Source organism: Neophocaena asiaeorientalis, unplaced genomic scaffold (assembly GCF_003031525.2).
Source record: "Neophocaena asiaeorientalis asiaeorientalis breed wild unplaced genomic scaffold, Neophocaena_asiaeorientalis_V1.1 scaffold100, whole genome shotgun sequence".
NCBI classification, from domain to species: Eukaryota; Metazoa; Chordata; class Mammalia; order Artiodactyla; family Phocoenidae; genus Neophocaena; species Neophocaena asiaeorientalis.
In genome coordinates this window covers 8,325,763-8,341,149 of record NW_020173955.1, presented here as the reverse complement: position 1 = coordinate 8,341,149, position 15,387 = coordinate 8,325,763, and the positions used below count along the sequence as shown (strand labels likewise).

General features: G+C 37.7%; 2 protein-coding genes across 3 annotated transcripts in view; one reads left to right on the top strand and one right to left on the bottom strand.

Moving 5' to 3' along the window:
- CFAP36 (cilia and flagella associated protein 36) overlaps positions 1–7,906 on the top strand; it is a 30,190-nt gene extending 22,284 nt beyond the window's left edge. Inside the window, exons 7-10 of the mRNA XM_024752930.1 lie at positions 3,601–3,703; positions 6,773–6,912; positions 7,100–7,249; positions 7,737–7,906. Coding sequence (XP_024608698.1) covers positions 3,601–3,703; positions 6,773–6,912; positions 7,100–7,249; positions 7,737–7,838 — 495 coding nt within the window. The 3' untranslated portion in view covers positions 7,839–7,906. The remainder of the gene's footprint in view (positions 1–3,600; positions 3,704–6,772; positions 6,913–7,099; positions 7,250–7,736) is intronic.
- A 2,013-nt stretch (positions 7,907–9,919) lies between these two features.
- PPP4R3B (protein phosphatase 4 regulatory subunit 3B) overlaps positions 9,920–15,387 on the bottom strand; it is a 66,341-nt gene continuing 60,873 nt past the window's right edge. For both annotated transcript variants that reach the window (XM_024752928.1, XM_024752929.1), the window contains exon 16: positions 9,920–11,587. In XM_024752928.1, the coding sequence (XP_024608696.1) occupies positions 11,492–11,587 (96 nt within the window). In that variant the 3' untranslated portion in view covers positions 9,920–11,491. The remainder of the gene's footprint in view (positions 11,588–15,387) is intronic.

Sequence of the window (15,387 nt, the reverse complement as noted above, 5' to 3'; positions counted from 1 at the left end):
TATTTCTTGTTGCTTAAGGTAGGAGTGTATTACTGTAAATTTCTGTCTTAGAACTGCTTTTGCTGCATCCCATAGGTTTTCGGTCATCATGTTTTCATGTCATTTGTTTCTAGGTATTTTTTGATTTCTTCAGTGATCTCTTGGTTATTAAGTAGTGTATTGTTTAGCCTCCATGTGTTTGTATTTTTTACAGATTTTTTTTCCTGTAATTGATATCTAGTCTCATAGCATTGTGGTCAGAAAAGATACTTGATACGATTTCAATTTTCTTAATTTTACAAAGGGTTGATTTGTGACCCAAGATATGATCTATCCTGGATAATGTTCCATGAGCACTTTAGAAGAAAGTGTATTTTGTTGTTTTGGTATGGAATATCCTATAAATATCAATTAAGTCCGTCTTGTTTAATGTATCATTTAAAGCTTGTGTTCCTTATTTATTTTCATTTTGGATGATCTGTCCATGGGTGAAAGTGGGGTGTTAAAGTCCCCTACTATGATTGTGTTACTGTCAATTTCCCCTTTTAATCTATTTACATTTAAGGTAATTATCGATATGTATGTTCCTATTACCATTTTCTTAATTGTTTTGGGTTTGTTTTTGCAGGTCTTTTCCTTCTCTTTTGTTTCCTGCCCAGAGAAGTTCCTTTAGCGTTTGTTGTGAAGCTGGTTTGGTGGTGCTGAATTCTCTTAGCTTTTACTTGTTTGTAAAGGTTTTAATTTCTCTGTTGAATCTGAATGAGATCCGTGCTTGGTAGAGTAATCTTGGTTGTAGGTTTTTCCGTTTCACCACTTTAAATATGTCCTGATTGCAGAGTTTCTGCTGAAAGATCAGCTGTTAACCTTATGGAAATTCCCTTGTATGTTATTTGTTGTTTTTCCCTTGCTACTTTTTTGGAGATCTCTGGGAGAGCTCTCGCCGATTGATATTACGTGGAGCTGGGAGGTCTCTGGTGGGTCAATGTCCTGAACTTGGCTCTCCCATCTCAGAGGCACAGGCCTGACACCCGGCCAGAGCACCAAGACCCTGTCATCCACACGGCTCAGAATAAAAGGTAGAAAGAAAGAAAGAAAGAAAAAAATAAAAAAATAATATAAAATAAAGTTATTAAAGTAAAAAATAATAATTAAAAAAAAAGTAATAAAAAGAGAGAAGAGAGCAACCAAACCAAAACACAAATCCACCAATGATAACAAGTGCTAAAAACTATACTAAAAAAACCCCCCAAAAAACGGACAGACAGAACCGTAGGACAAATGGTAAAAGCAAAGCTATACAATCACACACAGAAGCATACACATACACACTCAGAATAAGAAAAAGGAAAAAAAAAATCATTGCTCCCAATGTCCACTGTCTCAATTTGGGATGATTCGTTGTCTATTCAGGTATTCCACAGATGCAGGGTACATCAAGTTGATTGTGGAGCTTTAATCCGCTGCTCCTGAGGCTGATGGGAGAGATTTCCCTTTCTCTTCTTATGTATTTATTTATTTATTTTTTGCGGTACTAGGGCCTCTCACTGCTGTGGCCTCTCCCATTGCGGAGCACAGGCTCCGGACGCACAGGCTCAGTGGCCATGGCTCACGGGTCCAGCCGCTCTGGGGCATGTGGGATCCTCCCGGACCAGGGCACAAACCCATGTCTGCTGCATAGGCAGGCAGACTCTCAACCACTGCGCCACCAGGGAATCCCTCCCTTTCTCTTCTTTGCTCGCACAGCCCAGGGGTTCAGCTTTCGATTTGGCCCTGCCTCTGTGTGTAGGTCGCCTGAGGGCGTCTGTTGTTTGCTCAGACAGGACGGGGTTAAAGGAGCAGCTGATTCGGGGGCTGTGGCTCACTCAGGCCGGTGGGGGCGGGGAGGGAGGGGCACGGAGTGCTGGGCGGGCCTGGGGTGGCAGAGGCTAGAGTGATGTTGCACCAGCCTGAGGCGCGCCGTGCGTTCTCCCGGGGAAGTTGCCCCTGGATCACGGGACCCTGTTGGTGGCGGACTGCACAGGCTCCCCGGAAGTGGGGTGTGGATAGTGACCTGTGCTCACACACAGGCTTCTTGGTGGCGGTAGCAGCAGCCTTAGCGTCTCATGCCCGTCTCTGGTGTCGCCTCTGATAGCCGAGGCTTGGGCCCGTCTCGGGAGCTCATTTAGGCGGTGCTCTGAATTCCCTCTCCTCATGTACCCGGAAACAAGGGTCTCTTGCCTCTTAGGCAGCTCCAGACTTTTTCCCAGACTCCCTCCCATCTAGCTGTGGCGCACTAGCCCCTTCAGGCTGTGTTCATGCAGCCAACCCCACTCCTTTGCCCTCTGCACCCCTGTTGCTGTGCTCTCCTCCGTGGCTCCGAAGCTTCCCCTCTGCCACCCCCCATCTCCGCCAGTGAAGGGGTTTCCTAGTGTGTGGAAACTTTTCCTCCTTCACAGCTCCCTCCCAGAGGTGCAGGTCCCGTCCCTATTCTTTTGCCTCTGTGTTTTCTTTTGTCCTACCCAGGTACATGGGGAATTTCTTGACTTTTGGGAAGTCTGAGGTCTTCTGCCAGTGTTCTGTAGCAGTTGTTCCACATGTAGATGTATTTCTGATGTATTTGTGGGGAGGAAGGTGATCTCCATGTCTTACTCTTCCGCCATCTTGAAGGTCTCTCCTATCTCAGCTTTCGACATGCCTTCCTCACTAAGCTTAATCATTTCTAGCTTTTGATTTAAAGTGAGAGACCTGTGATTCTTCCTTTCACTTGAACACTTAGAGGTCACTGTAGGTTTATTAATTGGCCTAATTTCAACATTCTTGTGTCTCAGGGAATAGGGAGGTCTGAGGAGAGGGAGAGAAATGAGGGGACAAGTGGTCAGTGGAGCAGTTAGAGCACACACAACTTTCATCTATCAAGTTTCACCGTCTTACACGGGTTTGGTTTGTGGTGCCCCCAAACAGTTACAATAGTAACATCAAAGATTACTGATCCCTGATCACTATAACAAATATAATAATGAAAATTTCAAATATTGCAAGAATTACCAAAATGTGACACAGAGACATGAAGTGAGCAATGCTGTTGGAAAAATGACACTGATAGACTTGCTTGATGCAGTTGCCACAAACCTTCAATTTGTAAAAAAACGGGATGTCTGTGAAACACAATAAATTGAAGTGCAATAAAACGAGGTAAACTTGTAAACTAGTTTGTGGTCGCTTCAGGCATATCATAGCAGTGGTGTTATTATTATATTTTTTAGATTATTTGAAGTGAAAAAGCACCTTATTAATCAGTGATTTTATTTCTTTTAGAGTGTTTCTTGGTGTCTTGGTCAAGGTCACATGAGTAGTAAGAGTGAAACCTAGGTTTGAACTCACTTCTTTCTGAATCCAAAGTCTTAACCAAACTAGTTATTCTTCGCACTGCATGATTGGAAATGAGAATGTTTACCTACCTCAAAAAGTAGAAGATAAAAAATGGTGGAAACATCTTAAAAACTTTGGAAAAATAGAATCTCTGATTTATTATCCATTCAGTAGACAATAATTTTTTAAACTAATGTGTATGAATCCCTTAAGTAGTGAATTATTCAGAATTAATCTAAAGTATTTTTTAAATTATATTGTTGATTCCTGAAGCTATCAGAGGCTAAAACAGAAGAGCCTCCGATGCATGCCAATGAAACTGCAAAAATGAATAATTCCCAAGGGGATGGTGAACATTTTGCACACCCACCCTCAGGTAAGTTTGAAATGTACTGAAATTTCTGAATAATATGAATACATAAACACTGTAAAGAGTGTGTTACTTTCTCATACATACTTCACCCTCAAAATATGGCCATTGGTATTTAATGTTCTTTGTGAATTTAGCTAAAGTGGTTGCTTGTAGGAGATAGCTGACAGAGAGGGTGTAGCCCCCAAATTTCTAAGTGAAGCTTGGAACCCAGAGCTGTGATCAAAATTCCTTGGGGAAGCCCCCAGGCTTTATGCCATGACCACAGCATTCAAGGTATGTTCACGTAACATTTGGTACTCTCTTCCTTGACCATAATCACATGGTGTTTGAGAGTTAGAAGCTGAACAGGGAAAGATAATATTTTCCTAGTGAATTAAAACACAATTAGAAAACAACAGGTAGCCAATTTATCTAGAAGTTGTCAGAAACTATTGTTGAAACCAAAATTGATGAGAATCCTTGTGGGAAATGTTAGTGGATGATCTTGTTCACTATGCAGTGAATCATTTTCAATATATGTTTTCTGATTTCCTTTATAAGAAGACAGGTAATTCTGAAACAGAACTTAAATCATGATCATGAATTTACTTCATTTTTTTATGGATTTCTGTGGTTTTTAGGTACATGTCCTTTTATCAATTAAAAAAACGCATAACTCTGTGAGGTAGATATTATGGTCCTTATTTTTCTTTTATTTTTTTAAAACAAGAAATTCAAGGAACTTGAATGAGGTCCAAAATCACTGAGCTCTTAAATAGTGAAACTGTGACTTACCTTGGTCTTCTGACTCCAAATCTTGTGTTTTTCTACACTTTGTAGAAGTTTTATAATTGAGATAGATAGGTTTGTTGTGTATCCAGTGTTGTAAGTATCTAAATGCTTAGTTGATAAAACAATGGGGCATATGAAACAGAAGCAGGTTTATGAAGTTATCTGGCTTTTTCCTTCCTAGCAAATCTAATAATTCCTTTTCTTTTTTCATATTCTGCAGGTTCTGAGTAGAATAACCTCATTTGAATTATGTCTGTGAAAGCACCTGCTTTAGATTTGTTTGAGCGCTTTTAAAATTTGCTGGCCCAAACTTAGCTTTTTGTTTTATATAGACCTAAGTACATATACTGTTCTAATCTTGTGTCTGACATAATTTGAATACATTTGCTTATCTGACTATTAAGTGAAACTATTATAGAAAACTTAATCTCAAGCCATTTGTAACTCAGTTATGCACATTAGCAGTAGAGAAACTGGCAGATAATTTCAAAAGTAATGATTTTAATTTTTAAAAACTATTCTATTTTTTTAGAAAAATGAGTATATCTGATATTACGGGCAATCACTGCATACAAAGTGCCCATGAGAAAGGCCTAATGTGGGAGGAATCATAAAGGTGTTTGACCTCCTGCTTATCCCTTTGCTCTTGTCTTTCCCTGGTTTCTGCTGGAAATGGATAGCATCTGTTCTCAGATTGACGCAGGGTTGCCAGTGTTGAGATGATCTTTCTTTAAGCTAGCTGGCTTTCCGATTCTCCATTCTTAGAAATCAGAGAAGTTAAGTATTTTGGCTTCAGGTACTTTTCTCTCTAGTTAGAATATAAAAGGTGTTCATAACCAACAAACTCAAGGAACTGTCCAGACCAAGTACATGAATTGAATATAAATGCTTATGTGCCTGGGATTCCCCCCTCCGCAGAATTTTACTGTCTTGTCCCCAGCTCTGTGGTTCCATATTTGGGGGCTAAGCGCACCACTGCTTAAAGTCACCATCATATATGAATGGCATGTTTAATTTTGTCTGCATATTTTGACCAACTTGTTGAAGCTCATCTTCATTTCTGTTTTAAGTTAGTTCTGAGCTAGCTCCCTGTCTAGGTTGGTTGGAGTGTTAGCAGCAGCCTCATCTCTTCCAGGGAGACTTCCCTTTCTGTCCAAGAGCCTGAAGAGCTTTTTCTTCTTCTAACTTCCCTGGCACTGCAGTCAGTCCACTCACCCTGTGCTAAAGCAGTGATCCTTGGGCAAGTTTCTTGCTCCTGCAAAGTTCTATTTCTGGTTTTACCGTGCTGGATTTTTAATCATTTAGAGACATGAATATCATGTTCTCCCATGATGCTTTTAGTTCTTGGCATTATTTTTATGTCTTTGCTTGTCTCACCAGCTGTCTTTCATAGTCCATGTATTACAGTGAAAATGTTTTATCTTAAAAAAACCCCACCTTATCTTATAATAAAAAATGTCTCAAAAGCAATTAGCATGTTAATCCTGTCTCTTGGCACAGTTACCAAATAACTGGAAGGTACTGAGTACTCATGTTATATCCACTTCCAGGTTCTACTTACTGTATTTATTTATGTAGTTTTTTACATCTTTATTGGAGTATAATTGCTTTATAATGTTGTGTTAGTTTCTGCTGTACAATAAAGTGAATCAACTATATGTATACATATATCCCCATATCCCCTCCCTGTTGAGTCTCCAACCCACCCTTCCTATCCCATCCCTCTATGTCATCACAAAGCACCAAGCTGATCTCCCTGTTCTACTTACTTTAAAATCTTCATTTTTAAAATGTTAGTAGGTTTATAGTTATCTTCAGTATGTAGTACAAATTGTTGATATTACTGGCACTTATTCCTCCAATACAAAAAATTATAGCTTATTACAGTTTTTGCCTGCAAGCAAAAGTTTGAAAGCCAATTACATTGTTAGTAAGGGATTTTAGTGCACTGTTTATTTGGCTTGTATGGCAACCTTGTATTACATTTTACTGCAGTTCTAATCTTTAGACAAGAATTATATCTTTTTGTAGCTATAGTACCAAACAGCAGGAGCTTGGTATTTATTTGTTGAAATGTCATTATTCACAAGAACTGTAGTTCAAGCTCCTTGAGGACAGGGACCACATTTATTGTTCTCACCCAGTGCCTAGCACAATGTAGGCACTGAATCAATGCATGCTGAGTGAATGAGTATGAGAAAGACCAAAGTATTATTACCACTAGCTCATTTTGGTGAACCTAGTGTAGTAACTTAATATTTCTTATAATATTCTAATTGGTCTCTGTCTGATTACTGCCAGAAGTTAAAGGGCATTCTGCTGATCAGTCAGTACAAGCTTTGACAAGAAAGCTGGAAACGTTGCCTGAAAGTTCCTCCCTCCCACAAAAAGACCTGAAGATTCCTGGCTTTGAACATGCAAACATTGAGGGACCAATAGCAGTAAGTAAAAAAGATTGCTTTTTAAGAACTATGAGCAAAGTGATAAAGTACTGTGAACAAACAATGTAAACAGCCATACACACTTGGCTTTTGTTGCGGTCTTGGACTCAAACTTCTAATTTAATCAGTCAGTGGGTATCTGTGCCACTTATGCAGACTTGATTTTTCCTTCTCTTATTTGACCCAGAATTTATCAACACTTGGAACAGAAGAGCTCCGGCAACGAGAACACTATCTGAAGCAGAAGAGAGATAAGTTGATGTCCATGAGAAAGGATATGAGGACTAAGCACATACAAAATTCGGAGCAGAAAGGAAAACCTGCTGGGGAGGTAGAGGTATGGCTAGCTCTAGTATGAGGAACTTTGCAAATCTACGGGTGGGATTCTCAAAATCAACATATGTGCTCTTGTAGATCTATTCATATTAACCTCCTTGTTAGTGTAGCACCTGATAATAAGTCTTTTCTAGGCAGTGAGATGGTTGTGATAGGAGGATTTTGTGAAGTAGAAATGGTAGCAGTTTTATGATTCTTTACTTGCCCTGCTCTGAGCACTGAAGGGTCAGCCGTCCGTTTTACCTGAGCCTTTTGAAATATCTTATCATAGAGCAGCATCAGTACCCTAGCCACCACCTCTAAAAGGCTTCCCCAAGAAGAGCTTTTTACAAAGAAGAGATTTAGGGAACTCAGTCCATGTGTGGCTTTTTAAAAAAATTTACTGAATGTTCTAATATTTGTTCAAGGCAGTATGTTAGGAATTTTAGAAAATGAACCCATCTTATTCTACTGTAGCCAATTTTTTTTCTTTTATTTTTTTTTTTAAGGAAATGACAGAGAAACCAGAAATGACAGCAGAGGAGAAGCAAACATTACTAAAGAGGAGATTGCTTGCAGAGAAACTTAAAGAAGAAGTTATTAATAAGTAATTTTAAGAACAATTTAGCAAAGCAGTTCAAAATTTCTTAAAAATAAATTATTTAATCCTTAAACAGAGCCTGTTAGTTTCAAATACTTGTGTTTGTAAATGCAAATATAATCTTATTGTTACTATTTTATTAAACATTTGACGTAAAGGGTGGCGGGGAAGGCAGTTACTTATGCTGACCAGTTCAATACAAATTTCTGAATAATGTTCTCTCATGGAGAGAAGGAATAGACAGCTAACTGATAGTGCGTTCGTTCATTCATTGTTTGTGCTAAGCATTGTGTTGCATGCTAAGGATACAGTAGCCTAGTAGATCGACAGGGTCCCTGCTTTCATGGGGGCCAAGTGAAGAGCCAAGTGTTTGTTAGAAGGGAAAAGGGCAGTGTTTTATCATAAACAGGGTCCTGCGGCTGTCAGTATGGCTAGCATACAGACAGAATGAGGGGAGAGGGTTAGCACGCAGAATTGGAGATAGGTAGGGTGCTGATTTGCAAGGCTTGTAGGGAATGTGAGGGTTTTAAACATTTTATAGTGGCAGTTGGAAGTCACTGAACTTTTAAAAGCAGGGAAGGTTCATGATGAAAATGTTCATTTAAAAAAGATGTGTGGCTGCTGTGTGGAAACTACTGGGGGAGTTAGAGTAGCTGTGGGTGAACAGGTATAGGGTGATCAATCTAATGAAGAGTGGTTCTCTGGGGTGGTGGTGGACAGATTTTAGCATCCCACATCGAGGCAGGCGCAAACAGGACTTCAAAAATAGACGTGGGGATGTTTAAAATACTCTATTATTCTTTCTAGAAGAGCTACCATTAAAACAGATAAAGGAACAATTGCCTGAGCCTGTTGACCTGAATTCTGCCATGGGTGTAGGTCTTGTGTGTGTGAAGTGATCCCGGGTAGTGTTCTGTTGTCCATTTGCTAAAAAATAACCAGAAATAGTAGGAGAGAAACCTTCCTTCCAGAAGCTTCCTGTGTTGTGTCATCCCATAAGCACCCTCTTTTCTAGTTACGAGCCACTCCTGAGTTTAACTTACAATTCCATTTTATCTCCTTAAATCTATCGTTATAAGTTTTTTAAAAGGGATACCAAAATTACATTAGTTCCAACTTTCAACGTGCAGAGAAAACTCAGCATCACTTTATATTTGTCACATTTTCATCACAGATGGACAAGTTGAAAAACTAGTGGTTAAAACATAGAAATCTGTTCATGTAGCTTTTTATTAAAAATAGTTTCTATATTGCATACATGTTTACAGATATAATTTTAAGAGAACCTCAGGCATACAAATGTAGGCTCCGGCTTGCTTCACTGAGTGAAGATAAAGATAAAAATCTTGATCTGCCTGAGGGTAGACATTTAAGACAGCAGCTAATGTGTAATCTTAAGTTAGTTATTCTTTCAAGGGTTATTTTTAAGTCTTGTTTTCGTATCATTGTGGGTGAGCATCTGTACCATGAAAAGTGTTTTCCTGTCAACAAAACATTCACATTTCTGCTATAAGAAAAGTTTCCTATGATGATTTAAAAGACTTGTGGCAGTTCTTCAGAAAGGAAAATTAAAGAAACTTCGTAAGATATAGAAAGATAATACTTCCTACTGGAACTTAAAATTACTTAATCAGGAAGAGTCAAGAGTAAATAGGGAAACGCTTTAGGGTTGGGCTTATTAGAGTCCAAGAAGAAATTTAATAAGACCTAAGAAGAGTGAAGGGGCTTGATAAAATTTGCTTGAAAGAAAATGTATTCATATGGTAACTTTACTGCTCTTGGTTTAAATCCTGATTCACTTGCCTTTATGAGGTGGAAGGTCTTTTTCAATATACATACCTTTAATCAAAGAGGTGGTAACAGCCCAATGCTGTGATGCTTTGGTGCTGGGACTTTATGTGTCCAAGGCATACCTTCTATGTGCAATTGACCCTTGTTTAGAATTCTTTCATTCAGATTGGTGTATGACACAGTGGTCTATAATAAATATCTATGGATAACTTACTGGCTTTAAAAAGATATTGTAAAATGGACACATCTCAAAATGGAGTTTACTTATATTTACAACAAACCAAACAAAAGCAACAAACATAGAATTACAGGGTCACATTTTAATTCCTGAATTTTACAGGTCAGCATTAATATCACCACATGTATACAAATGGTGTAAAACAAGTACAGTGGTATTTTTAATACAAAATAAACATCTGTTTTATGGAAAAACTATACTTCGTATCTACACAGACAGCCCATCTTCCAAACAATAGCCAAAATTAAAATTAACTACAAAATCTCCAAAACAGGGGAAACTGCTTCAGTTTAAGCTATTCCAGGAAAAATGGACCCGTAACACATTACAAGGGTGATCTGAAGGCTGTAGCTGGAATTACTATTTTTAGTTTTTTGGTTTTTTTCTTCCCAATGCATTAAATTGTAGTTTGGGGGATGTTTTTCTCACTTCAGCATCTCAGATCATAGATGAGCAAACTAACATTAAAATATTTACAGTTAACTTGCTGTTCTAAAAATAAAACCTCTTAACTGTTTGCCTCAGTTTATTATTTTAAATTTATTTACGTACATGGAATGTGCTTTTATTCTTAAAAAAAAGCAGCTTTCATATTACACCCTTGTTAGTTCTTGGAAAAGCTTCATGTGCTGCATACTCTGACACTGAAGTAACTTCTTGGATCAAAATGGCCTGTAGATATTAAATGCCACTTAATTCAGCACTATTCTTTGTATGTTAGTCTTTACAAATTACACTTTAAAACTTGCCTGCAGCTCTGGAGAGAGACAACTTTATTAACAAAGCAGAAAGTGACTTCAAAGTATCTTCCACAAAAGATTGTACTGGTAGGCAGTTGAAAACATTCTGTTCAGTCCACTCCCATTTCTAGAGAAAATCATTTTGGAATACTACCATACTGATTCTTGGCATCTGTTATCTCTAAAAGTGCTGATTTTAAAGTTATATTAACAAAACTGCCCATTTTGAATCTAGCTTGTTTGTTTTCATCAAAATATACACTGAAAGTTCCTGGTGTAGAAAACTCAACATGTGCTGTAATACAGGGTGTATTTCCCTCTACCTACCAGTAAGGCTGAATTTCTGTTATATCTTCAAAGAAATGGTCCCAACAGCTTAACTTCATTTTTTATGATAGTTGAACTTGTTTTCCATAAAAATTTCTTTTAAAAAGAGGCAACTGATTAAAAGAACAACATGGCCAGCACCATTATACAAGTAATGTTATTGGGTTTGCAACTGAAGTTTTATAACTGTTTCTAAATCAGAAACCCTCCTGGAGCAACCCTGCATTAATATTATTTTATCAACTTTGTCCCTCCCCTAAACCGTCCCAAAACCTGAGAGTTCCCTTGCTGAGAAGCTATCTCCCAGGTTCTGGTTACTAACTTTTTTTTTTGACAGCCTGAAAGGCAAACCCATTAATTACTAGCAAGTGATCAAGTTCCTGGGAAGCCTGTTTTTCTTTTTTTTTTACAGAGCTAAACTCTCCTAGCTGATATACTGAGTGTCTTTTGCTATTCCTTGTATATTTATAAGTTCAAGTGAGAAAGCTTTCTGATTCAGATTTTCAGCTCACTGAACAGTTGCAGCATTTTTGTACAACCACATGTTGAGGGTCCCCAGTAAATATTTTATGAGCCAAGACGAGGTCTCTTCCTGGGAGATGTTTCTTCTTCTTCATCTTCCTCTTCATCATCTGGATAATCCACTAAACCAACCAAACTTCCCTATTGAAGAATAAAAAAAAAAAATTAACATATGTAACCCAAAAAAAGCTAATTAGTACAAACGTAGTCACTTTTAAAAGGTATTAGAAATCATTTTTCTAAACTAACCACATATATCTGAAACAGATATATTTGAATTTGGTAAAGGAACTGCTTGAAATTATGAACAGTTAGTAATAAGTACAACTGGTGGTATTCTTAGTTACCCTCAACTTTTTTATGGGATTTTTAATGATACCTCATAATTCAACTCAGCAAAATTTCACTGTGGAAAAATATCTCCAAACAGTAGGACTCACAAAGAATCATGACATTTGGAGCTAGAAGGACCCTGGAGATGAACTAGTTCATTTCTCTAACCTTACACGAGATGATAGCCAGCCAGTGACAAAAAGGTGCCTTTTAGTCTGTGTGTGTGTGTGTGTGTATATGTATATATATATATATATTCCTCATGTATATATTTCATCACTAATTACACATCCTTGTTTTTTGTTCTGCTTTTTGAAGAATAATTTTAAATGGCTGATGATAATAAACACATGAAATGGTTCCTAAAAACTAATGACAAAAATTTAGGACTATCTCTCTCTACCCAGAAGAAAAGGATCAGATATTTCAGGTGTTTGGCCTTTTATAAGTAATGGACTCCTTTGCAAATCCTATTAAAGCTCTGGACACTTTACCCAGACAATTAGTATGTCCTCAGGTCTGCATTAATTTGAACCAATTCCATGAAATCTGTACACATACCTTACAGGTTAAGAGAGCTACTGTAAACACTGCATCTAGTTCAAACCCTTAAGACCTCTAGGGGATAAGCAAGTACAATTGAAATGAGTCATATTTCAAACCTAAGTAGCTTCATACCTAAAGAATCCAGGCATCTGGCATTAACACTTTACCAGAATATAACTGAAACACTAATATTAGTCAGCAAAGGGCTCTGAGCAGCTAGAAACAGTTATCAGAAAGTCTGTGAATCAAATAAAACTTATAGTTAAGTGAGAATCTTTCTGCTGCTTTCTCAGCTTAACACACAAATTGTAAGCTGGATAAGCAAGTAGTGTGGCTGAATTTAAAACAAAACGTAAAGCACTTGGCACAGTGCTTGGTATGTAGTTACCAAGTACTATTCAGTAATTGCTTTTAGCTACTATTACTGTTATCATTATTATTTGTTATTTGGTTTCTAAGCCAAACAAGTTGGATGAAAGGAAGAAGAAGACATAATTACAGCATAAAAAGGCACCAGTCTGATATTCACACAGCAAATTAAGGAAAGTTTTACTTTTAATCCTATATATCACAATGTACAAACATTTCAGTTCCAAATGGTTACCATTTAAAATAATTTTTGGCATAAGATCAATAAATATTCTATCTGACACTCGGCTACACAATTTAGTTTTCAATTTTACCTCTATTATCTATACATATATATACCATAAACAAACTCACATTATACATTTAAAAAATCATGTTTACCATACAAAGAATAAAAATACAAAATATGAAATATTGGAAGTAAAAGGAACTATAAATCCACAGGTGCACACTGTGAGGAATTTGATAGGTTCCAGACTTTTAATATATAACTATAAATGTATTGCTTTTAAACAAATAGCAGCTTTCAGTGTTAGTACACAAAGTTCTATTTCATTCTTTTAAACTCTAGTATTCCATGGTACGGATACACCGCCAAAGTTAAATTCCTTGTTGGACATTTAGATTGCTTTCCCAGGCATTATATTCTCTTCAAAAATTTTTGTTTCTGACAATATATCAACAAAGACAAAAAAGGAAAGGAGAAAACAGCAGATGAAAGCTGTTAAGACATTTTTGGAAAAAGAAATCAGAGGCAAAATAACTCAGTTTTAATGGAGAACGAAGTCAAGAAAGAAGGGTTTGCAGGGGGATATAGAGATAAGAAGCAAACTTACATGTCTTAACTGCAGAAAAGACTAGGAAGTAAGGGCACCAAAATACTGGGGAAAGCAGGGAAGATGATTAACAGTTGAGTCAGTGAAACAGACAACTGAGTCCTCAATTCTACAATTCATTCCCCTACCACACGCCTACCCCCACGGAGAGATTCCGGCTCCTCTACCACCACCAACCATAAAGGAAAAGCGACAGAAAGGCTCTGCACGTCAGGACTTCAGGCACAGTAAAGGGCAGGGGAAAGGTGCCAGGGTGAAACAGTAAATTCTGCATGCCAAGCAGAGACACGCCCACCTCCATTCTAAGCTTTCGTTCCCATCCAGGCTCTCAGAACACCAACAGGTGAGCTTATACTCACCAGGTGTAGCAGACTAGCTATGCCTGTAAGAGCTAAGTGGCTCCACAGGGAAAAAACCCCAAACCACTAACACTCCCTAAAAAGAGCAGGGCATTTGCTCTAGTCTTTTATATGAAGTCCATATCAGTGGGCCCTTCTCATTGTTTTTAACTGCCTTATTTTAAAAATTGAGTCATAATTCACATACTGTAAAGTTCACCCCTGTACAGTGTACAGTTCAGTGGTTTTAGTATATTCCCAAAGTTGTGTGACCGCTACCACTAATTCCAGAGTGTTTTCGTAAACAACCACCCCCCAACACCTCTACCCATTAGTCACTTCCCATTCCTCCCTCCTTCCCAGCTCCAGGAAATCACAAATCTACTTTGTTTCTAAAGATTTGCTTATTTTGGACCAGTTCTTATAAACAGAAGCATACAATATGTGGCCTTTTGTGTTGGGCTTATTTCACTTAGCATAATGTTTTCGGGTTCATCTATGTTGTAGCATGTGTCAGTACTTCATTCCTCTTCCTTTTTATGGCAAAATAATATTCATCGTTATGGATATATCACATTTTGTTTATCCGCTCATCAGATGATAGACATTTGGGTTGTTCCCACTTTTTGGCTATTATGAATAATGCTGCTATTAATATTCATGTACAAGTTTTAGGGTGGACATATTATTTTCAGTTCTCTTGAGTATATACCTAGGAGTGGAATTTAACTTTTTGGGGAACTGCCAGACTGTATTCTAATGCATTTGCACCATTTTATTGATACATTCCCATCAATAACGTATGAGTTGCAGCTTCTCACTAACACACGTTTTTGTCCATGTGTTTTATTATAGCTATTTTAGTGGGTGTGAAGTGGCTCTGATTTGCATTTTCCTGACTAATTTGCATTTTCCTGACTAATGATGCTGACCGTTTTGTCATGTGCTTATATGCCCCATTTGTGTATCTTCTTTGGAGAAATCTTTTTAAATGCCCATTTTAAAACCAGGCTGCTGTGTTGTGCTGGAGAGTTCTTTATATATTCTGGATACCATCCCTTATCAGATATATTTTCTCCCATTCTGTGGACTGCCTTTTCACCGTATGATAGTGTCCTTTGAAGCAAAGAAGTTTTTAATTTTGATGAAGTCTGATTTATCTATTTTTTTCTTTTGTAACACTTGTGCTGTGTTATACCTAAGAAATCACTGCCTAGGGGAATTCCCTGGTGGTCCAGTGGTTAGGGGTCTGTGCTTCCACTGCAGGGGGTGCAGGCTCAATTCCTGGGGAACTAAGATCCCGCAAGCCTTGCGGTGAATAAAAACAAACAAACAAAAAATCACTGCTTAATTTGAGGACATGAATATTTACGCCTGTAGTTTTTTCTAAGTGTTTTATCCTTTTAATTCTTATATTTAAACCTTTTGTCTACTTTAAGTTCTGTAACATGGTGAGGGGCAGGGTCCACTTCATTCTTTTGAATGCAGATATCCAAGTTGTCCTAACACCATGTTGAAA